The sequence below is a fragment of the Zosterops lateralis genome (genome assembly GCF_965231275.1).
Source record: "Zosterops lateralis genome assembly, chromosome: 4".
Taxonomy (NCBI): Eukaryota; Metazoa; Chordata; class Aves; order Passeriformes; family Zosteropidae; genus Zosterops; species Zosterops lateralis.
In genome coordinates this window covers 54,457,118-54,481,823 of record NC_139765.1, presented here as the reverse complement: position 1 = coordinate 54,481,823, position 24,706 = coordinate 54,457,118, and the positions used below count along the sequence as shown (strand labels likewise).

At 41.8% G+C, this 24,706-nt stretch overlaps 1 protein-coding gene across 1 annotated transcript; it reads left to right on the top strand.

The window, feature by feature from the left end:
• Window positions 1-1,191: 1,191 nt before the first annotated feature.
• Window positions 1,192-22,989, top strand: PANX2 (pannexin 2; the record flags this gene model as incomplete). The annotated part of the gene is made up of 3 exons (XM_083860095.1): window positions 1,192-1,417; window positions 19,259-20,710; window positions 22,628-22,989. The coding sequence occupies 3 exons, from the start codon at window positions 1,192-1,194 to the stop codon at window positions 22,987-22,989; spliced, it is 2,040 nt and encodes a 679-aa protein (XP_083716221.1).
• Between the last annotated feature and the right edge of the window lie 1,717 nt (window positions 22,990-24,706).

The window sequence follows — 24,706 nt, the reverse complement described above, 5'->3', positions numbered from 1 at the left end:
CCTGCGGGCCCAGCCGAGTCCCCCCGGCCCGCCCCCCGCACCTCTCCCGGGCCGGCCCCCGCACCTCTCCCTGACCTCCCCCCGCACCGCCCCCCGCACCCCTCCCCGACCGCCCCCCGCACCTCTCCCCGGCCGCCCCCCGCACCGCCCCCCGCACCTCTCCCTGACCTCCCCCCACACCGCCCCCCACACCTCTCCCCGACCGCCCCCCGCACCGCTCCCTGACCGCCCCCCACACCGCCCCCCGCACCGCTCCCTGACCGGCTCGGCCCGCCGCGTTCCCCGCTCCACTCGGCGCATGCGCGGCGCGGGCGCGGCGCGGGGCTCGCGCGGGGCCGGGCCGTGTTGCGCGGGGGCCCCTCACGGGCTGTGCCGCTCCGGCTGCCGCGGCCGCGCCCGGCCCCGCGGGCTCCTCTGCTCCTGCCATGCCTTAAAGGAACTCTGCCTTCCCGCAGTTCGTTCCGGGCTGCTCTCGCCTCCTCCCCACCGCTGCCAGCCCTCTCTTGAACTGCTCCGCACGCTGTCGCCGCTCGGTGCGGGCGGGCATTTCCCTGCGAGCGCTGCCGCCCGCTGCCGTAACGAGCATCAGCACATCATCCACCGCCCGCTCCCAGCCGGAGCGATTTCATTACTTGTGGTGGTGCGGGGACCTTTTTTCGGCAGGAAGGTCCAGTGTAAGTTTATTTTCGGCTTCCGCTCTTCTGTACCGGCCATCGGTTTTGTTCAGCATCCCCCGGGAGCCGAGGGAGCCGAAGCTGCCAGGTAAATGCCCCTTCCCTGTCTGCAGCCCTTGGGGAGGCGGCTCCGCTCTGCCTGGCTGCGCGGCCGCTGCTGTACAGCACGGGCTGCGGGCAGAGACAGCGCTCAATGGCACAGCTGTCACCGGGCACCGCGTGTCGCCGCCCGCCTCTCGGGACACGGCTCCGCACCGGGGAGCGGGGGCTGCCGTGCCGTGCCGTGCCGTGCCGTGCCGTGCCGTGCCGTGCCGTGCCGTGCCGCCCGACCCTCCGCACGGCGCTGCCCGGGGCTGGCGGGGCTGGCGGGGCCGGGGGAGCGCTCGGTGCCGCTGCGGCAGCACAGCCCGGCCGCGGCCCCGCCGTCACCGCTGTCGGTGTTGTCCCCGCAGGCCGGGCCGGCGCCGCCCGTCCCCGGGGAAGCCCGGCGGCGTGAGGCCGCCCGCCGCCGCCGCTTATGCAACACATCATCGATAACCACCCCGACATGGCCACGGCGCTGCTGGCGGGCGAGAAGCTGAAGGAGCTCATCCTGCCGGGGCAGCAGGATGACAAGGCGGGCGCGCTGGCGGCTCTGCTCCTCCAGCTGAAGCTGGAGCTGCCCTTCGACCGCGTGGTCACCATCGGGACCGTCCTCATCCCCATCCTCCTCGTCACCCTCGTCTTCACCAAGAACTTTGCCGGTAAGGGCGGCAGGACGGGCAGGGTCGTGTCCCGGTGGCTGCTAAACGAGACCACTGGTGCTGGGAGATGTCGGCCAGCCCTCGCCTTGGCGGGTGGGGACAGCGGCCACTGTCTAGGAGCCACTGGTGCTCAGGAGGGGGCCACTGCCCCTCGTCGCGGCGGGCAGGGCAGCGGTGTTGCCTGGGCAGGGCAGGGCAGGGCAGTGGTGTTGCCTGGGCAGGGCAGGGCAGGGCAGGGCAGTGATGTTGCCTGGGCAGGGCAGGACAGTGGTGTCGCCGTCCTGGCCGGCCCCTAACGGGGACAGCCGCTGCCTCTTGCTTTGGCTGGCACCCGAGTGGTGGGGAGGGGTCCCCAGCCACCCCCCTTTGCGAGCAGCCCCGGTCACTGATCTGCAGGCAGCAGGAGCATGGGGAGGTGTCCATTGCCAGCAGCAGGTGAGAGCTGATGTGGGTGACAGAGCAGATTAATGCTTGAGGTGGATCCTGGACAGGTCCTGTGCTGAACTCTGGCTGATGTCAAGCATTGTTTTGATGTTACTTCAGGCATCTACAGCATGAATGTAACTGGCCTACCAGGGAGAGGCTGATGCTCTCATGGATACTGATACTATATATGGAGCCCAGGCAGTGTGCTTTGCCATAATGTGACAGTGGAAATCACTGGTACCTGTTTCTGCTGAGCGCCAACATCTTGCATTAACTGGTAACAGTTTAAAAAGCCTGGTTGGAGTGCCCATCACCACCAGTCTCAGAAGGTCAAGTTTTGGTGAGCCTTAAAAATTACTGATCCAGTAAACTGTTACGACACCTTTTGGGCCACTAGCACATGTGTAAACATTGTTCTGCTGTGTGGATTGTGGGCTTGATGAGTGTAGCTGCCAGTGCATGACTGCTTTTAATGTCCCTCGAAGCTCCACACTGACAATCCATGGGAAATGATTAGCCTTTAATACACAGGACTGACCTGGCAGTCTGTACCTTGTGAGGTTGGTGAGAATTGGCTGTATTTAACCAGTTTAAACATACCAGAATCAGGCTCTTGCTTTGCATGCTGCTTTGGGATTGACTTCCAATCCTTAATACTTATTTTCATTATAAGGTAAAGTTAAATCACCTGGAAGTATAACTGCTAGCAAATGGAGTCTGGAGATTTTTCTTAATTAAAGTTAAAACTTTTTCAGTCCCCCTCACTTTTTAAAAAAATAGTTATATAGCTCAGGATCTTCAGTCACAGTTAATAAGAACCTCATCTTTTGGATGGTCTTCTGGAGGTATCTTGGAGTAACGATGTTTACTGGGTACATGAAAACTGGCTCTTCAGAGCAACTGAAATTCAGGTTTCAAGGTCACCTTTGAGGATCCTCTGTGGAATGCAAAAGTTTTGTGATCACTTCCTCTGTAGAGAACTAAGCTAATAAAAAGGCAATCCTACAGCAGCTCACAAGAGTGTATGCTTACATATATGCTTTCATACTGTTTGAGATGTACAGATTTGAACCTCAGTAGGCCTAAAGACAGCCTTGGATGCAGGCAAGGTCATGCCCCCTTCATGTGTGTTCCTTGACATAGTGCAGGATTGCTAGCAGAAGCCCTTTGATGCCTCACTGCTTGGTCAGACAGCAGTAGCTTGCTCCGTATGAAGAAATCATCTGAGGCTGCAGATCGTGGAGGAGTATCAAGTCCAAGACTCAGATTTATACAGTGCACGTCCCTCTGCAAGGCTAAAGTGTAGTCCACACACTTAGGGAAGAAAGAGGGCAAATACTGAATTTGCTTGCATCTGCCTATATTTCTGCTGTTCAGTTTATTTTGTGCTGTGGAGGACGAGTATCTAGGCTCACAGTTGCATTCTAGATTTGTATTTCAGAAGGACTAACAGCAATGTTGCTTATGTCTACTTAAGGACTGTGTATGCTGATTTGACCCAGTAAGATAGAGCAGAGCCTATTGTGTCCTGCCAGGACAAAACTTATAACGTAACGCTCTTATGTCTCTGAGAAAACGTGGGATAATGCTCTTCTCTCATATGATGTCATGTTTTTTCAGTTGGTCTGCAGTTAGAAAAATAATATGAGAAAAGGAAAAAATTATGCAAGATAATGTAATAGAAAAACTCTGAGAATCTAATAAAACTAAACAGATACTTTTTTAGGCTTGAGTCGAAGAGTTCCAGGTTAGTGAATTCTATTCTGCTTCTACAGGTTTCAAGAACAAAACTTACATTAATTTTAATGTGATCTTAATCAGATGTTGCTCTTTTAACAAAACAGTATTTACTTAGACTTCTTTACTAAGTCATGCTTGTCCAGAGATTCTGACCCTGGTAATAATGGTAACCTTTGGATATTGTTCCGTCTGTGCAATTTAAATAGTAGCTATGCAAGTACAAACTTTGCTGGTGAAATTCAATGAGGTAGCTACTGTCCTTTGGTTGTGAATATCACAGTAGCTTCCCACACTTTGCTTTGGGCCCTTGTGTGCTTATCTGATACTTGCCATTATTTCTCATTCTGTTAATGATATCCAGTGCAAGCCGCGTGGAGATACCATCATGCCACTAAACTGAAAATAACCCCCTTTTCTGGGGTCTATACCATCTTACTTAATCAGTATTGGTAAGGCTTTTGCAGCAGTGGTGTGTGCATTCAAGACATAAAAATGGAATTGTCTAAAAGCAGTGGTTTCTCACAAAACTTTTTTGCTGAGAATTAGAAGAACCCTCATGATCAGTGGGCAGAGGAGATAAGAGCCTCTTATCTCACTGATTGACATTTGAGTTCATGTGTGTGCAAAGTGTAGCTGAAAGTGCAGTCAAGACCAGCTGTACAGTCTGTCCAACAAGTGCAGTGAGAAGTGCCTGGTCAGACAGGGTGGGTCTCCTGCTCTGGGGGTGTGCAGAAGGCACCCCATCATCGTGGGAAGCCTGGGAGTCCCCAAGCAGCTGTAAGACTTCTGGGGCCAGAGGCTGCTCTGGTGAAGGGCTGAACTTTACTTTCATACATACTTCTGCTTTCAGAAGCACGTATGAAAGTAAAGTCCAGCGCTACAACAGAGGACAAAGCAAGAATGTGTTGTTTATTTAAAGGATTTTAATTGACGACCTTAAAAATCATTATGTCTATAGTATATTGTATATATACTATATATTTTGTATATATATTGTATACCCTATTTTGCCTGTGGCTGAAGATAAAGTTACTTAGTTAATTATGTTTTAGTTGCCATGGGCGAAGTCATTGTTTAGGTAAATGCATGTGCTCTTCATGTAAGTGATTTGTTTCCCCTTGAATTGGAGCGTTTTGATCTTTAAATCTCTTTTGAGAAATTAAATGGCAAATTACTGGTTTAGTACCATAAGAGGAAAGACTTAATTGTTTGGCAGATAGTATGCCAATATTGTGAAAAAAATCACAATTCATCTCAACTTACTGTGTTACAAAATACCTTAATTAATGTTGTGCTTTTCTTCTATTACGTGTATCATAAAGTCATAGGACGGTTTGGGTTGGAAGGTGCTTTAAAGATCATATAGTCCAACTCCCTGCCACAGACATAGATGCCTTCCATTAGATCAAGCTGCTCAAAGCTCTGTCCAGAATGGCCTTAAACAATTCCTTGAAGAGATGGGACATCCACAACTTCTCTGGACAATCTGTTCCAGTGCCTCACCACCCTCACAGCAAAGAATCTCTTCCTTGTGTTTAACTTAAAGCTGCCCTTACCCAGTTTGAAACCATTGTCCTGAGATACAGGCCCTGCTAAAAAGTCTGTCCCCACCATTCTCAAAAGCCTCCTTTAGGCACTGAAAGGCCTCAGTAAGGTCTTCCTGGAATCTTCTCTTTTCCAGGCTGAACAACCCCAATTCTCTCAGCTGGTCATAGAAGTTCTCCATCCCTCTGATCATTTCCGTGGTCCCCTCTGGTCTCAGGCAGATCTTTTCTGTGCAGAGGGTTCCAGACTGGGTGTGGTGCTGCTTGTGGAGTCTCATGAGAGCAGAGTAGAGGGCTTTTGACCTGCTGGCCATGCTCCACATTGTGCAGCCCTGAATGCTTAATGCCCTCACAGTCTGACTCGAGGTGAAAAGAGGGGCTGCCATCCTTGGTGTGCCTTTACTCTATAAATGAATCTGTAATGTAGCTAAAACATATTGGGAGATAAGGTTTTGTTTCCACACTTCATTATGGATGGCAGTGCATTTGGGGTGAAATTGAGCTCTCTTCAGGAGGAAGGCGAAGGGCAGACACCCTTCTAGGATGTGCTCTTGAACGTTACATTCAGGCTGCAAAGGAGACAGTAAGAACTTGGCCATTGACTTCAATGGGGACAAGACTTCACTCTGATGGCTGAAGTGAGATATGATTCTTGCACTGGCCCCCATTCCCAGTGGGGAGTGAATTTTCCTCCCCACTCCCAGTGGGGAGAAACTTTTTTCACAGAGGAAAGAAAGTCATGTGGCTAACCTCCTACAGTGTCATTTCTGAGTCTCCTAATTCTCCTTTGTTTTTCAAGCAAACCAGTGATTCCAGAAAGGACGCCCCTAGAAAGTTAATCAAAATAAATCCATGAGGCATATTTATACTGAGCGTAAGATCATCATAAAGTCATTTAGGAGAAATATTCAGCTACCCAACACAAAGAAAGCCCACATGAGCACTCACAAAAGAAGAATGAATATTATTTCGCTTTCTAAAACTCACCCATGAATGGACTTTGTATAAAACTGGCAAATCCTCTCTTAGAGGCCAATGTCTGATGACCTTGAGGATAATAAAGGAAGTTTTTGAGGCATTTTTCTCTCACCTAATTGTCTTGCTTTAGATAGACAGGTATCTGCCAGGGATGATTGGAGTCTCCCTTGGAATGTAAGACCCCCCCTTCCCCCTTTCCAAATTATTATAAATTTGCAATTAAAAGGCTGACAGACAAAGATTTTGGGAATAGGTATAGCAGTTCTTTACTGGGGATATTAAAAAAACTCAAATGTTGTAGTACAAAAGAATAAGCAAACAAGCAAACAAGAAATCCTAGAAAAGCCTGACAAAGTCAGAAATACAACCTGACTCCCTGTTAGTCAGGGCATTGGAAACAGTCCAAAGTCAGCCCTCCTGGAGTGGCAGATATGGTCCTGTTGGAAGCAGAGATGGTCCTGTGGAGCCAGGGGGGCCAAAGTGGGTCTGGTCTTCCTTTGGGAGTCCTGTGGGAACACCAGAGTGCCTGGTGATACTTGTGGCTCTAGGTGGAAATGGTTTGGCTTCTGCTCCCTGGGTAGAGCATCTCACAATAGGATTATGAAATGTGTCATGCCATTGGTGAGCTTTAATGGCCCATTAACAGAAGGTATTCCCATGGGGGTAGTGGAAGAGTGAATAGAGATAAGAAACAGAGATTATGCCCCACACAGTTTTAACAGGTAGCTTGTTATCAGAGAAGGCAGTTACCCCCTCCCTTCTGGAGTTACAACAGATAAAGAAAAATCTCCTCAACTGGGTTTCAACAGATGGAATAGAATAAACATTTGTTTTGGTTACAAAACTCAAGACATTAGTGAATGGAATCTCTATTTAACTATGAGTTTCCTGGTTTCCTGGAGTTACAGGGCTCTCAGAAGGCAGCATAGGCTAAAGGAAACCTCTCCAATAGCAGTGTGCTTGTTGAGGTAACAATGCATGCGGTGGGTGGTCCCAAGGAAACTTTGGTTTGCTCTACTTTTGTTTGAAAATTGCTGTCTTAAAGATAAAAACTAAATTTTTTCTTAAAATATGTGAGCAAATGTGTTTGAAATTCTGTCAGAGCTATGACATAACCCCCATCATACCCTTTATAGTCTTAGGCATCATGCAGATGTGTATGCAGTGCTTTGCAGAGGTCCATGCTTCTATTTGAGTCTCTGGAGGTTTGATTTCTCATACCTAGCTTTTTATTTCCTAGCAGTTAGTTATTCCTGTGCAAACTAGAAGTAAAATACCACCAATATGAACAGAGAGTTCAGATTTGATAGTACTGGGCTGTCCCAGTGTATGAATAGGTCACCATACCAGGTACTGTGTGGTGGTAAAGCAAATTTTATGTCTGTTAGTATAGGTCGTCACTTTTTTCATTCCATTTTAGCTGCATCGAAGCCTGCTGGATTGTTCCCTTTCCTATGATAAAGGTTTGGGGATTCTTTTCATTGGAAGTGTTTCTTTGTTAACCTAAGTCAGCCGTAGGTTAATATTTAGTGAAAGAAATGGTAGAACACCAAATTTAATTACATTTTAGAAGGTAAGGATTTAAGGTACATAGTGTTAGTCCAGCTATGGCCTGGGTTGGTTTTCAGAAGTGGTTTTTAGTTATGTTTCAGTATCTCTTGTCAAGTTGTTGTCTGGAGTGGTATAGATACAGATAAACAAGATTAGTCCATCAGCCTTTCCATTTTCACTTCCTTTCCAAAATGCACAGAACATGGCATATTAGACTGCCAGTCTGAAGTGAGTCTGTTTGATGTTCCTTGTGGTTTTTATCCTTCACCCTCCCTGTTTGTGCTGTGGTATTAGTACACACAAGCTGCAGTCACAGGCAGGATGCTGCTAGGTCAGCAAGTGCTGTATCCTGTATCCTCCATGAGTGGCACTGGTGCTACCAGCAGCAGGTGGCAGCCTTTTGTATTGAGTGTCTCATGGCATTTGCTGAACTTCCAGGACACTGTGCTGCAATCCAGTAGATTAAGAGACACTTGGCTTTCATGATGTGCTGCATAGTTTTTTGCATTCCCTAATGTTTTTAGTGAGTGGTTTAAATATCCCAGTGTTGTGCTGGGTTGAGGAGCAACCCCATCAATAATATCTGTGGGAAGTTCTCTCTGTAAGGGACCAGAGTAGTGGGTTGCAAAGGAGATTACATTGCTGGTTTTGTTGTGCTATCTTCACAATATTGAAATATTTTGGTTTCCAAACCGATGTTGTCAAGGTATTGCTAAGTCATATCCCTCTTCTACAGCACCTCATGCTTTCTATTCACTGTGAATTATTCTTTCCATATTGCAGTCGTGTTTGCTTTTCCCACCCAAGCTGTTAAATGCTGGTATTTTATTAAAATAAATCAAAACATTCATCCAGTTGATTTTTATGCTTCAGTCAAAAGCCAGGCTTTGGCATTGACTTTCATACTAGATTCTTAAAACAGTGCCCACAAAATACAAAAGAGGTTGCTCAAAAATACTATATTTCTATGTCTCTTAGCAGTTGTATAGTTCAGCCCCCTATCATCCTTCTAGAAATTTTTCATAGGAAAGCAATGGAAGGAAACAGTGTTTAATGACTGAAGTGTCAGTTCAAGGTTTTATGGTTTATTTTCTGATTTGTAATAATTTGCATAACCAATGCTTACACTACTGTGTAATACAGTATATGCATGAGTTCAATGTCTTTTTCATTTTTCACCCTACAGTATGTTTGAAATAGTATAAATCAGATTTTTATATTGTGAGATTGAAATTTATTTTGTATTTCTGGTCAACTTTTCTAATTTGTATTTCTGTTTCAAATTCTATCAGGATAATTACATATGCTTATTTAGGTGACTTACCTAATAGATGTCTTTTGATCTTACTTTCCATTTTTTTCTCTCCAACTGCACCTAAAGAAAGTGAAGATGGCATTTTCCCAAGTGAGTTTCTTAGTGCTAAGAGTACAGAGCCAGATTGTTTAGTGTATGACAAACTGATGACACCAGTGCAGAAATTGTTTCTGAGATGATATTAGCAGAAAAAAGAGAATTTAAGGAGTGTCACAGTCCCACTTAAGTGATTTTTAACACGTATTTTTAAAAAGGACTGAAGTGATACAAGCACCCACAGGCTGGCTGCAGTTTGGCTCCTGGCTGTTCACATTGCTGATGGAGTTTTTCCCAAAGGATAAGGGCTGTTTACACAGATACAAACTCAAGGTGTGCACAAGATACACTGGCTGGGACTCTGTGAGTTTTGATCATTTAAAGATTTGCAGTTACACAGATGAATGGTAAATAGAAAGGTATTCTTGAGGAAATGTATGAGCCATGCATTACTCCACTGCAGTTCCTAGTGACTGCAGATTTTTTTTCTGTCATAAATTCCATTTCTCAGACTTCATCAACACACATACATCATCATTTTTTATGTCTTTAATGACCTGTTTGCATTATTAACCCCTCCGTTTTTTCAAGTGTCATATGTGGGAAGAGGTCCAAAATATGGATGAATTTTAGCTTACTGCATGCTTTCAGATAACCAATAGATTTGAACAGATGGTAAAAAAATATTGTTGTTTAAGAGCTACTTAATTTATTCACCTTTATGAAGAGGAAACCTTATGAATAAAAGAAGAGTAAGGTCGAGACTGTTTTTCAAAGCTACCTTGAAGTATTTGAGGCTCTTTGTTGTCTCTAAACTAGATAGAAATGATGCATCCATGATGTAGAGGAAATTTTAGCCTATGTGGTTTCTTACAGCTATAAAAGTCTTCAGGAAGAGTCTGCATCATCACTGGGTTCCTTGGGTTCTCTCAGTATTTAAAATAGCTGCAGTGGACACCCTGAGTACATGTATATATTTAATTACAAAAGCAGAATAATTTCACCATAATTGGCGTAATTCTTGTAGATTTGTTTTTTTCCCACATGATACAGGATTTATTCTAAGAAAAACATTGAAATCAGGGCACATATTTACATCACAGGGGATTTTGTCCCAGGCATGTATTATACTCTTGCATTTGAATGGGGAGGTGCAGCTGTTCACTATGATAGCAAGCTTTGGGGATTTGTTTGCTTTTTCTTCAGTGGCACCAAGCCTGTCTCAGACTCAAAGTTCATGGAGTAGTGCTGCAGCCAGGTGCTGGGATGTGTGGTGTGGTTTTTGCAGCTCAGAGCTCAGTGACTATTTCTGGAGCATTTTAGTTTTATGATGAATTATTTCACGTTTTGAGGTTGAGGTACCTTATCTTCTGTGAGATCCGTGTTCTCTTCAGGAGGTCAGGAGACCTCCACACTGGAACTGGCAGAGCCCTTGGGAGCCTCGGGGAGCAGATTCTTCTCTCTCTTCTGTGATGAATCAAAACAGTTCTGATACTTCACAAAACCCAACTTCTCTACACATGGAGGAACCAGTTTTCCAAAAGCAGTAGACCAGCCATCTCTGCCCTCTAAATACTATGTTATTAAAATAATGTTATTGCTAAATGAGCTAACTGTTGGTCCTTTTGTTCTTTTCCAATATGAACTTTTCTGGATGCTGTGTTTATGCCAAGAGGTACTTAATACAAGCCATTTTTTAATTTCTAGTCATTAAATAATAATAATGCAGTAGAATGAACCTGCTGTTTCCTGTTGCTTCCTGTGGTTGTATTTTGTACTTGACCCTTGGTTTAAGAAGCAGCATTTTTCATGTATCATCAGTTTCACTGGATTTTCATTATTCATTTCATTTCACCATTTATTCTTGCAGTTTACTTCAGGTATTACTGCAGTGCACATTAGCATACTGTCTGAGTGCATGTAGTTGCTTTGGGGTTCCATCTCTAGCGGGCAATTTTTGACCTCTGCAAAACATTAAAATATTATTTTCACACCTTACTACTTCTCCTGTGCAGAAGATCTGTACATCACTGAAATTCCACTCACCTCCTCATGTAAGCACTAAATTTAGAAGTAAATGTTATTCAGAGCTCTTTTGTAGGACTGACTGCATGGCTGAATTTCATTAATTAGATTTAGATTAATACATTCCTTTAAATTCAGATCTAACCCTCCCTCAAGTCTTGGCATCAGTGGTCCAGTCACTATAAATAAGCTCTTTTTTCAGTGACTTTACCACCGTGTTGCATGGCCACATGGTAGATGTCAGCTCATTATTGAGGGCACATTCCTCTATAGGAGCAGCCTAAGGGATTCCATTTAAGTATTTCTGCACCTTCCTCATAACAGTTTCTATTTCCAACATAGCAGACAAGCAGGAGTAGGTGTATTTTTCTCCTGACTAACCTGGGCAGGTGTACAAAATCTTAACCTCAGACTGCCAGTAAAGGTGAGCACACCAGCTACTTTTAGAAGAGCCAGTGTCTGTTACATACAGGAAATATGGTTCTGTAAATTTATATATACACTAGGAAAGTGCATTGTTAATTCCTTGATTCTACAGATCCAAAATACATGCAGTTCAAGCAGCAGTCCTGCAAGGCAGAAAGAGCCAATTTGGAAATACAGAGAGACCTGCTGCTACCTTTGCATTGCAGCTACCCTTGTGGGTGACCCATTACCTATCAATCTTTGAAATTGCTTATCTACATCTCACTCATTATAACTAATCCTTACAGAGTATAGGCCAATAAAACCTAAGAGCAGCAGTGGTTTCCTATCGTATTTTTTTAGGGACTTTCTTTTCAAGATTTTTTTCTTAAACAGGACAAGTGGTTTCAGAGATTGGGCAAAAAAGACTTACCTTACCTTCCTGATCATGGAGAAATTTGTACCTTAGGAAGACTTCATGGGCATGGAACCTGTATTCAGATTGGAAAGAATATTCCCTAAGAAAGGTAAAGGTATTGTCTTTTTATTTCAGTAAAACTAGCAATTCTTAATAATTAGCTTGCTAAGTTAAGGCTTAGTTTGATGGATGTTTTCTCATTCATATGAGTAAACTCAGTGAGTTAAATAGGACTGTATGACACACAAAATTAATTTCAGAGATCCATCCTTATGTTGTACTAATTTCTAACCTTTAAATATCCTTTAAAATAAAGTAGTTGAAATAAACTAGTTAGATTAAGTGAGTTTTTCCTTTTGCTGACAGTTAATTTGGGTATTAGCTAGCATTTTGTTAAAATCATTCAAAACAGAGTTACATGTTCCTTGTGGACTGTGTGACTGGGATGGAAGATATGTATACTGTTTAGATAATACTTTACTTTCTTAGACTACATTTTCAACCTCAGTAACATAAATGTTCTTTATTATTTTTTTCCAGAGAGAAGAGGATCCAAGACATTTCTTCTTTTCCATTTAAAAATTGCTGAAAAAGTACTAAATAAATTATTTCTGTTTCTAAAAATAAACAGTTTGCTACCTGCTTTCTTGTGCAATCCTTTTAGTACCCAAGATGAATGAGGCATGTGTGTCAGAGTGCTTACATGTATGTGCCACAAAGCAGTATGATAAGGAATACCCTTGTTAAATACTGGCATTTATTGCTGAATTCAGGGAGTTTCTAATTTATTTTGTCTGTTAGAAATGTGTGTACTGGGAAGCAACGGGCAGGGAGGTTCAGAGATTCTACCTAAATGTAGAATTTCTCCTTGGAGACAAGTGGAGAGGACTGCGCAAGGAGTGCTTCAGAGATCCTGGCTGGATTGCCAACTTATCCTCACAGGCAGGTTGGGCACAGGTATGAGGATGATTCAGCAGCTCTCTTCAAGGGGGCAGAGTTGCTAGGAAGCACTAGGCTAGGGTGAGTCTGTAGTATATTTAACTCAGTAAGTGTAGTTATCCATATACTTACCTGATACTTAGCTTGAGTCTCCAGCAAGAGTACTTAGGCACTTTTCCAGAGGCTGGGAGATCCAGCCTGTTCAGCAGCACCTGGTCACCAGTTCTGCTGCCTGTGCCCTCTGTGGGGGAGTGGCAATCACACTGAATGTTTACTTGATCCTTGAAGAAATCTTCCCACAAGAGGCATACTTGCCTTTGCCTTGGTGTAGCAAGCACAAGAATTTTCATATTTTTTTTGCATTTTTGTATTATGTTTTCTCAAAACTTTTTCATTTTTTCTGACTGCTGTTGGAAAATTGTACTGTTTCTTCCATTCTACTCAATTATTGCACTGGAATGCTGACTAATGCATTTCAGTGGGAAGATTAATGAGGTGTGATTTCTTTTTCTAGAGTAAATTCTAGAAGCTGGAGGTCACAGGAGGCATGTACAATTTGATATCATGGTTTATATTTTGGCAAACATACTTTATTACACTGGGAAAGCAGTAGGTATGAAAAATCATTTTCCCTGTTACGTAGGAGCGTATACTGTTTATTATTAATATTTACTTTTTTTTGTAATGCCTACCAAAGCACTCTAAATGTATTGTCCACATTTACGTAAATAGCTTTCACTCAGAATAATAAGTTTGGAGCTTTATATAACTACAGCATCAGTTCTTCAAAGAGAGATGCATGTGCCAGATTTTATGCACTTTGAGTAATCACATTGACTTAAGGGAAATGGCCAATGTAGTTGCTTAAGTCTTTTCAGGAGCAGATCTGACTTTTTACAGCATGCTAAGAGATTGTCAGTGTTATCTTTGTTTTCAAGTGGTGGGTGTGTTAGATGCAATTCACTCACTTTCCCAGGAAGACTCGTAAAAACTTTGAATAGACAGTGGAGAGTGATGCATATATCTACAGTTTCACCATATCTTCTTGACAGTGTCATTTTAGTGTGCCATAAACCAGGCCACATTTCTCACTAAGTGTTTCTTGTTAGGATGGGCAAATGCACACATGTATGCCCACACAGATGGGGCTTCCTTGGTGAACTGTGCTTCTGGCATCTTTTCCTTCAATTGAGATGCAACACTGAGGCCTCAGCTCTAGCTACATGTATGTCTGTGATAGCCTTCTAGCTGTATTTTACTGGATGGTTCTTAATGCAATTGGCCATTTTTAAAAAATTAAAAAAAATGCTGCTGCATGGATCAGCCTTGCTGGACATGACCTAAAAATGAAAATTCACTTTGAGGACAATCAAGCATTGTCCCTGCCTGAGCAGGACGCACAGACAGGTTGAGTAGCCTCTGACTGTGGAGGTTTTCAGGCTGACAAAGCCCTAATCAAACTGGTCTGAAATCAGTCCTGACCCTGCTTCGAGTGGGATGTGGGACACAGCATTTCTATGATTCTGCATTGAGGTATAATTTCAGGAAATGGTCTAGGAACAGCAGTCATCAGATTTTTCCACTGGTAACTCCATTTCCACATCTGAGATTCATTTCTGTAAAATTTCAGGGAAGTTTTACAAGGGTTACAACCCCAAACCTCATCATTCCAGCCTCTTTCCTGAGGAATCCAGAACCTGGAGTATTATAACTCCAGTTTGAAATTTAGTAGATTTATTTTTCTAACATATTTTCATGCCTAGCACTTGCAGCCTGAAAGATGGTGTTTAATTTAGGACCTCTCAAAGAGAACAGTTGAATGTATATTAAAGTATACAGAGGTTGGGGAACCACTTAAAGGAGGTGGCTGACCTTGGACTGGGAACAGTAGGAGGGGAAGTGTGTGCCTGCAGGAAGCCTACAAGCATTTCTCCAAGCCTTTTCTAAAAGCAGCAGACTTGACAGCTCCTAGCTTCAGTACTTTTGACTTCGCTCCTTTCCACACTGTCTGTTTAGAGTCTTTCTAATGAGTTTTTTTGAGCACAGACCCTTCCTTTCTCCCTCTCCCTACCCTGACTGTCTTCTGCAGCCATGCACTTTCATTCCCCAGAGGTATGACTTCTTTACCACACGACCCTCCCACAAGTCACTTCTCTCCATTTAAGTAATACTGAAAATTATGGGATGGGGTGGGATGTTGCAGAATGGAGCATGTGAAAAAACTTAGCTGCCAAGGGATTTTAATTTTTAAAGCAGCATAACACAATCAGTTATATTACACAACTAAGTAATTCTGTGTTGTTTATTTCATCTTGATTGCATGTCTGAAAAATGCAGTGAAATCTCTCTCATACCTTATCCTAGAGGATAGTTCTGCAGATTTCTAGAAGCTACTTATGTGCATAGTGAGCAGGATAAAATGTATTTGTGTACAATTGTTGAAAACATCTGACATTGAAAATGGAAACTCATCTTCTTAGCATGCATGTTTAGGCTTAAGTTAGTATTAAAAAACATCATGTATTACCATCAAAGACTTTTTTTAAATGTAGTAATTATTAGGAATATATCTTTCAAGGAACAGAGAAATTATTTTTATGGGCTTTAGACTAGACAACATGAGAGGATGACCAATCCACTCAGCCATAATAATGCTTCCTAAGCTTTAAATTTTTTTTCTTTGCAACACTTTACTTCATTTCCATACACAATTAAACTGTGGTGTCTCAGGAAAAAGTTGTGTTTCATGGTGGCTGGAATGAATATGAAAAAGGGCCTTCATAAACTGCTTAAGAATTTTCAGGGTGAAAGAAGAGTATCAGTAGAAACTATTTGTGAATATAAAGTTAAAAGCAAATACATTTTTTATATTGCATGATCCAATATCAGAACTATGATTTTAACACCATTGCAACCTTTTATAATGCTACTTAATTATCAGGAGAACATTTTAAAACCAAAAAAATAAATCTGCTGTGTCTTCTTGAAACTGCATTAAGCAGGGGTCTCACAGCTAAGTGAGATATATGTGTGGGAACAACTTGTTCCTCTGCCGTCCTCATCAGATCTGCATGTTAAGATCCAGCTATACATCATTGCCAACTTTCATAACAGGATTAGTTATTGATATGGTGCTTTTCTTTTTCATTCATTAATGATGGACACAGACTGCAGTAGAGAAGAAGCAGTCCCATACCCTACTATACCTGAATCAAAGACCTTCAGGGTGTTTGTTAAATGCCAGGTTAAATGCTGCCATTGTCTAAGAAGAGACATTCACAAAAGCTAACTCAAAACCTGGTGTGGATCCTGCTTGGCAGCCTCTTGGCAATGAAGAGAGACAGGTTCTTTGTCCAGGCAACAGCTAAATGAGTCTTTCGCTTTGAATTACTTCAGAAGGGAATTCCTTTCTCTGTTGTGTGGACCATTTTCTAGAAGAATGAGCTTCTAAGTTTGATGCAATCCTTTGTGAGTCGAATCCCGTGATGAGAGGGTTAAGCTAAATATCCCTGTGGAATCACTTTACCAAAATTTATGGCATTCTCTGACAGTAAATATAGCTCAAAGATAATGCCAAGAGAGGTTGTGGTAGCCCCATCCCTGGAAGTGTTCAAGGCAAGGCTGGATGGGGTTTTGAGTAGCCTGGTTTAGTGGAAGGTGTCCCTACCCATGGCAAGGGAGCTGGGACTAGATGATGTTTAAGATTCCTTCCAGCCCAAACCAATCTGTGACTCAATGATTCTATATTAGAGAATACTGTCTGAATAAAATTGTTTTGGAACCCCACTGCTGTCACTTCTATCAGTTATCAGCCAGAAGTTCCACTGGCTCCACAGAGGATTTGTTTTTTTGTGAAGGGTCTTGGGATTTAGATGTCATACAATGAAAATCCTGCCAATTTTGCAAATATACAAAGAAAATACTATGCTAGTAGCAACAAGGTACAAAACACTGAGTAAGAGTGGGACACCATGCTCAGCTGGCCAAATAAATCAGAGATCTTTTACAACCTCACAGACAACTGGGTTAGATAAAAACATATTTAACAGAGGAAAAGAGAACAAGTTCCTCTAAAGTGACATTTGCTTTTCCTACAGTTTGGGATAGCCTCATTTTGTAGCCTGTAGTGCAGCTGGTCAGTCTTAAGTGGAGTTGTAAAGCTCTTAAGACTTTTTCACCAAAGCAGTGGCAATGGATGGAGTGCAGCTAGTCTTTCAGTGATCTGTCCAATGTAAATGTAAAATGTTAAGACATTTTCATTTGTTTCTTTTTTTTTAATTTATAAAAGAAAAATGCATTGGATTGTTGTTGTCTATCTATACAATTTTGGCAAAAGTCACCCTAGCTTTTGGGTGTCAGTGAAGAGAACTAATCAGTTTATTTGGTAGTAGTAATTGATGCAGGAATCCAAAAATAATCCTTATGGCTGATTTGTAGGAATACTTGCTGTTGTTTTCCCAAGTATTTGTGATGAGATCTAGGAGAAATGAACTCATGTATGCCACAGGAAACTTTGTTTCATATTGGAAAGTTCTACTGGGCTTAAGGATACCCAATTCAAAAAAATTCTGCTTAGAAGAAACATTTAGGAGAATGCTTTCTGCTTTGCTTTTTTTTTTTACCCCATGGGAATGTTTTTACACAGGAATCTGTTTGGTCTCCTGAGGAGTTCTACAATAAGTCTTTGATAGTAGCAGATTAAATGTTTTGTATGCATCCCTTCATGGGTAGGGTTAGGAGGCGTCGTAATTACAAAACCAAGGGAGTCAATGAGCATTTTTCTTGTTACACGTCTGTAAGTACACAAACATAGTCTAAAGGGAAGTGCATTAAGCTATCCTCTGAGACTGAAGTTAGAGCACTTTAAAATAATCTTCAAAAGTGATATTAAAGGATTTGCAGAGCATACTCACTTTACATGCTGTCTTGAGTAGCAGCATTTATTCTGTCAGCTCTGTTTAAGTTGGTAGTATTAATTCTCTCTAGGTCACAGAAGAGGTTTATACCTCCACACCAAAGAACTAACTTGATTTGCTCACATGTGAAAAGTAACCGGTCAAGTTAGGAGTCATTTGTTAAGCCAGAAACATTAGGGGGAGTTGCTTGTCTATTAATTTTTAGTATTCTATTTGTTGTTATCAATATGATGTTGTTTGTTTTCATTTTTATTACAAAGAGAACAGTGACACCACCACGCTTTTCCAGGGAGCTGTTCGTGATCTGAACTGTAGACTACATTCAGAACCAGGCTTGGTGTTCTTGAGCAATTCTCAAGTCAAGGGAGTATGCCTCCTCCTATGGGTCTCATTCTGGGAAGTTTTTTAAAGGTGTTCCAGAACACTGTAAAATATATTCTCTTTGTTCTACCTGTCAAAACATGAAAACATGGTCTTCCTCTTTGAATATGATGTCTTCATAATGGTCATTGTTCTTTGGGAAATCAGCGCTGCTTTAGCTTTCATGAGTTTTTTCTCTCTTTCTTTCATGTATTGCTAGAAAAAAAATTGATCATGTAAGAACATAATTTATCTACTGGGTCATAACCTTTATCTCAACATCCTGATGATGATGGTAAAATACAAATGTTTAGAAGAAGTGTTAAAATAGTTAAATATGTGATGTAATTTCCTTTGACAAACCCTTCCATCCTCCAGCAGAATATGACTGAAACATTTCCTGAGAGAAAAATTACATCACTATGAATTTAATAATCCTTGCTATACTTTTTCTCCTGTTACTTTGTCTGATTTCTTTCTTGATCCACAATATTCGTTTCTTCCGTGATGCTGCCTGATGGCGAGCTGCATTTAATTACACATTGTGTAAAAAATGCAGTTATAATTTCAAATATAGAATTAAATTTTCATAATGATAAATAGTTAACACACCAGATTCTGTCCTGGTCAGTCACACTTTTATTCAAGAATATTAGCTGATAGGGATACAATTGACTAAATCCTTGTATGTCTCGAGTTTCATTTTTTTCTACCATGTCAAATGAGTTGACTTTGTTAATAATAATTTAAAATATTGCCTTAAGCTACAGCTAACTTTTTTTTCTATTTAGAAGAATGTTTAGCTAGGATGAACCTTAAATTTCATCTAATTTTCAGCATTTGCATGGAACATCCTCAGCTACTGGATTTGTAGTGAATATTAGGTTTCTTAGCATTACAGAGTTCACATCACAGTTGCTTGGGATGTTGTTTCAGAGAGGTCATTAAACCAAAATACGTATTTCTTGCTGACATTTCTAACTCAGGCTCATTCTAAAACTTACAGGTAAATAGTGTTGCCGTAGGGTTTGTGAGGATGTGTGCAGCCTGAGCTGGCTAATAGATGTGGAGAGCTTAATGGTCATGTAAAGATACAATAGAATAAAATTGATATAATTTGAAATGTTTATTTTCCAGAGCTCCTTTTGTAGGTTAAATGCACAGCAGTGACTTTTCTCTCTGTTATAGAGGAGCCAATATACTGTTACACACCACACAACTTCACCCGCGATCAAGCCTTGTATGCCAGAGGATATTGTTGGACAGAATTAAAAGATGCCTTGCCAGGAGTTGATGCCAGCCACTGGCCCTCCTTGTTTGAGCATAAGTTCCTACCTTATGCACTGCTGGCTTTTGCTGGGATAATGTACATTCCAGCTCTGGGCTGGGAATTTCTGGCCTCCACTCGACTGACTTCAGAGCTTAATTTTTTGCTGCAGGAAATCGATAACTGCTACCACCGTGCAGCTGAAGGGCGAGCACCAAAAATAGAGAAACAGATTCAGTCCAAAGGGCCAGGGATAACTGAGAGAGAGAAAAGAGAAATCATTGAGAATGCAGAGAAGGAAAAAAGCCCTGAGCAGAACTTGTTTGAGAAATATCTGGAAAGAAGAGGACGAAGTAACTTTTTAGCTAAGCTTTATCTGGCAAGACATCTGCTCATCATCTTTTTAAGCATCATACCAATCACATACTTATCCACCTACTATGCTACACAGAAGCAAAATGAATTTACATGTGCACTAGGTGAGCCTCCAGACAAAACCAGCAGCTCCAAATTGCACATCAGAGTGAACTGTAAACTGCCATCTGTCCAGCTCCAGCGGATTATTGCTGGTGTAGATATCGTTCTCCTCTGCTTCATGAACTTGATAATCCTCATCAACTTGATTCACCTCTTCATATTTCGCAAGTCTAACTTCATATTTGATAAACTGAACAAAGTTGGAATAAAGACCAAGAAACAGTGGCAGAAGTCCCAGTTTTGCGATATCAATATTTTGGCCATGTTTTGCAATGAAAATAGGGACCACATAAAATCACTGAACCGTCTGGATTTCATTACAAATGAAAGCGATCTGATGTACGACAACGTGGTACGCCAGCTGCTCGCAGCATTGGCCCAGTCCAATCACGACGCCACTCCAACCATGCGTGATTCAGGGATTCAGACCATAGACCCGAGTGTTGATCCAGCAGACATTGATGCTAATGAACAGCTCATCATTAAGAGACCAAGGAAGAAGATGAAATGGATCCCGACTACCAATCCCCTTCCCCAGCCATTCAAGGAGCAGTTAGCCATTATGAAGGTTGAGAACCATAAGCCTGATAAACCGAAGCCTGTGCGGAGAAAAACAGCGACAGACAGCCTTATAGCTCCTTTGTTGGAGTCTGCTGCAAAAACCTCACAGCAATCCTCTGCTCATAAGAGTGAGCCAAACGCCATCCCAAGCACAAGCAGTGAAAAAAAGCACACACGGCACTTTTCCTTGGATGTTCATCCATATATACTTAGTAGCAAAAAACCCAAGCCAGAGGTTCAAGCCATCCCCTCGATGCCTACATCAAAAAGCCAAGAGGGTGGATTTTTAAACCAGGAAGAGAATGTTGTAGTGCATGTTACCTCCTCTCTCAAAGGTACAGTATGCCATAATGCCCATACCACCTCCTCAGGTCATAATTTACATAGCAATCTTAAGGAACTCAGAGTTTATTGGAACTGTTTGACCTACCTTGCTAGATTTGGGGATAGCTAGTAATCTCAAGGCTTGCAGGTCTCAGAAACAGAGGTTCTCTCTCTTTAATTCTCTTTCTCTCTCTTTCTCTCTTTTTAAGAGGTTCTCTCTCTCTGTGGAAGGTAAGGATTATTACAGGTAGAGCTGTACAAAACAGGCTGCAGGCTGTATGGGTAATGTTTCAAATGTAAGCACATTTTCACAACTACAAATGTGGTCATGCCTTGCCAAGGAAATGAGGTGCATTTGGCTTCCATGATACCCTTCCTGCTCCACCAGCACCTGGCACGTTTCAAACCTGCCTTATTTTCAAGTCATATGGAAACTGCCATGGTAGATGACCAGTACCCTGAGCAGTAATAGCCCCTTAGGAGTGTGTGGGAAACTACTAATGGCAGTTAAAGCTGCCTGTGGAAAAAAAGATGTCTTAGACTATCAACTCTTAGGGATTGGCATATGTTTGTCACCTAGAAAATCAAAACTCAGCTTGTTGACATTGTTCTTCATGCACACTTTAAATTGCCCTGCGTTTTACATGGACCAGAGGATGGATGTTCTGAAGTGTGGGTGCTGGTCAGGGATTCAGGATTTCTGCCATTCTCTTCCCGTGTGGCCTCACAGGAGATGCTCTTTCTGTGCCTCGATTCCTTGTATGTCTTGTAAAGCCTGTCCCTTTCTTAACTCAAAAGGAGTGTTTCAAATAAATCAATAATTAATTGCTAGGTCCTAGGGTGATGAGGAAAGCCATTTGAACATTAAGAAAAGTGATAGATCAGTAGATAAACTGATAGACAGATATCTTCTTGTTTATTTTTGTAAGCTACTGACATAAGAAAGAAGCACTATGCAGTTGAAGTTACAGAAAAATCTGTACGTACTTAAAGCAATGGCTCTCATCTCATTACAAGCTAAGACCTCCCTCTGGGCTTCGACAGACTGACCTCTACCGTCACCCCACTGCCCAGCAAAGAAGTGATTTGAGGTATAAAAGTTTCTGTCACTTCCAAATCCCTATGCTCCTTAGAGCCCTCCAACTCCCCAATGTGCATGTGAACTGTTCTACAGCATTCCTTATCCAGTCACCTGCTCTGATTTCAACTCCTCAAAACTACTGGGGTTTTCTGGTTCAATTACCTTCATCTAAATTAGTGCTTGAATATTTTAAGGGCAAAAAATAATTACTGGAGTTTTGGGGCTCTGTGACTCCCCATTCACATTAAAAATTTTCAACTTTGTTTTTGACTTAGACCTACATTGCAGTCCATCAGGTAAGGGAGACTTACAATTTCTGGAAAGAGACTTCAGTTTATGATGAATTGCTGAGTTCTTTCTAAAGACAAGTGGCTTACAATGTGTAACCACTAGTTTTTCCCATTGAAAATATCAGTGCCTTTTGTATTCCATCCTGTGGATTTCAATAGTCATTACATTTGTCAAAACATTAAATCATACTGTTTAACAAACACTGGCCAAACTATAGAGGGGAATAAATATACTTTTCACTTGGTTTTTTCCTTCATTTTACAAAAATACCATTAACATAAGGAAGCATGAGCATGCATAAAAAGGGGCAAGATTTACAAACCCCATTTCTTGTTTGTCCTGTTTCCCTGAGCTTACAGCCCTGTTGTTTTGAAACAGTCCTGTTTAGATTTCTCAAAGAGTCCCAAGAAAATTCAGTTTGGGATCCTCTTTGGATCCCACTGAAATCACTGGCAAGACTGCCAGTGACTTTTATTGGTTCAGGACACTCCTTGCTGATGGACTGGAACGGTGAAAGACTACTTGTCCTTCATCTGTCTGTTTTGTTCTCTTTTAGACACCCCTCATCCTGCAAAAGAGATCCTGTACTCATCCGAGACATGCAGAACTGTGCCTGCTGCTGCAGCTTTTGTCACGTGTAACCACAACCATATAGCCACAACTGCTGCTGCCACCAGTATGGCTTTGAACCAGGCCAAGGCAGAGCCGACGCCTGCACTGAGCTGCAACCCAGCCCACCCTCTGCTGCACATCAACACGCTGTACGAGGACCATGAGGAGGAGGTTTCCAACATGATGGACAATGGGATCCACTCCCCGACTGACGCCGGGGAAATGCTCTCCATGCCTACCCCGAAGCAGATCAGGCTGGCCACATTTGACGAGCCCATGGCCATCGTGAGCTCGGTGGAGTACTGAGGGCCATGGTCCCCCAGCAATGCAACTCACTGCATGAGCATGGAGAGACTTCTCACAGAATATAGCTTCTGGTAATAACCCCAAACGGTTTGTCAGGATCACATCATAAGCACTGTCAGTCATTTGCAAAAGAGGGTATAGAAAATCTGGTGGAAATAGACCTTTAACACTAAGACAACCATTAGCTCTAAGTCTAAACTATAGCTTCCTGATTTAAATGGGAATTAGCACAATTTATGAACATTAAGAGTCTAATGGCATGCCACAGCAATTCGAGTGAGTGTTTAAATCCTTTGCATTCAGAATCACTGATTAAAGTTAACATGGAGGTGAGGTATACTTTTTAATGGCAGCAGTTAAATAAGAGTTCTTTTCTAAGCTGGGAGAATTTTTTTGTTTTTAATTCAGGATTATGAAAAAGTTATATGCAAGCAAAATTTGTGTTTGTTTGTTTCTTTAGCTCACTGATGTTGGGCTTGATGGAGACTTAGCTGAAAGGGCCTTACTACCACCAGCATTTAAGTGCAAAAGATTGACACAGTCAATCTCTTGCATTTATAAATGAAAATACCTGAATTATGCCCCGCCCTTTAACATGCTTATATGTTTGATGGAAGATGATTAAATTAAGAGTTTATTTTTTTAAATATATTTTACCATGGAAAAAATTACTTTAATAACTTTTCAAACCAGGTGTTACTTTTAACAAAATGTGTAGAAGAAAGTCATTGTAGCTGCTTATTTTTTCATAGTGTATTTATGAACCAGGTTAGAAACTTTCATGGGTGCTTCACTGATATGAACAATCTTATAGAGGTCATTACAAAATACCTTACAAAATATGAAACCAGCAAACCTGTTTTCAAATAACACACAGTTAAAGAAGTCTATTAATTTAGTTCTACAGATTTGGCTAGTCCTTGATTCAGCAAAAATTAAGGCCATGGATGACACTGAAATGACTCATGTCTAAACTAAGCACACACTGAAATGGCTTTGCTGGATCTGGGCTCTAGTGAAGGCAGACAATAATCCTGCAGTATGTGCTATCACCGATTCAATATTTGCCATCCTTGGCTCAAAGCACATCTTCATGCCCATCTTCCTATAATTACGATATGTGTAATTTAATAGAAAACTCTAGTATAACTAAAATGTCTATTAAAAGTGTATCATGCAATAACCATTCTCAGCAAAATTATAGTGAAACAAAAAGTGACTGTGTTAAAACAATATTCCTAGCTGCATTCAGAATTACAAACTGTGTGTGTTTGCTTCAAAATTATGTATAATGGTAGAAAAAATATGCAGCACAAATATGGGACTGAAATAATTTTGAGTTTATTTTTAATTTATTACCTCAGACATGGATATATTATGCCAATATTTAACAAAAATAGTACTGAAAATAAATGCCTATTATTCTGAATATTTTAATGTGTACTACTTCCTAGCTTAGTGTTACAACCCACCTCTAAAGCAGGGCAACTGAAGTTCTTCTCAATAGATCCTTTGGGGTGGATTAGAGTAAAATGACACTGAATGACCAGTGTACATTTTTGAGGCAAGTTTATTTTAAAATAATTTGGTTGCACTGGAAAAAAGGTATGTATCCATTTTGGTTCTTTTCTATACAATTATAAAAAAATGATGAAGAAAATATGTAAGGAGAAGAAAGAAAGAAGAAGGGGACAAGAGTTGGGGAGGACAAGTGGGG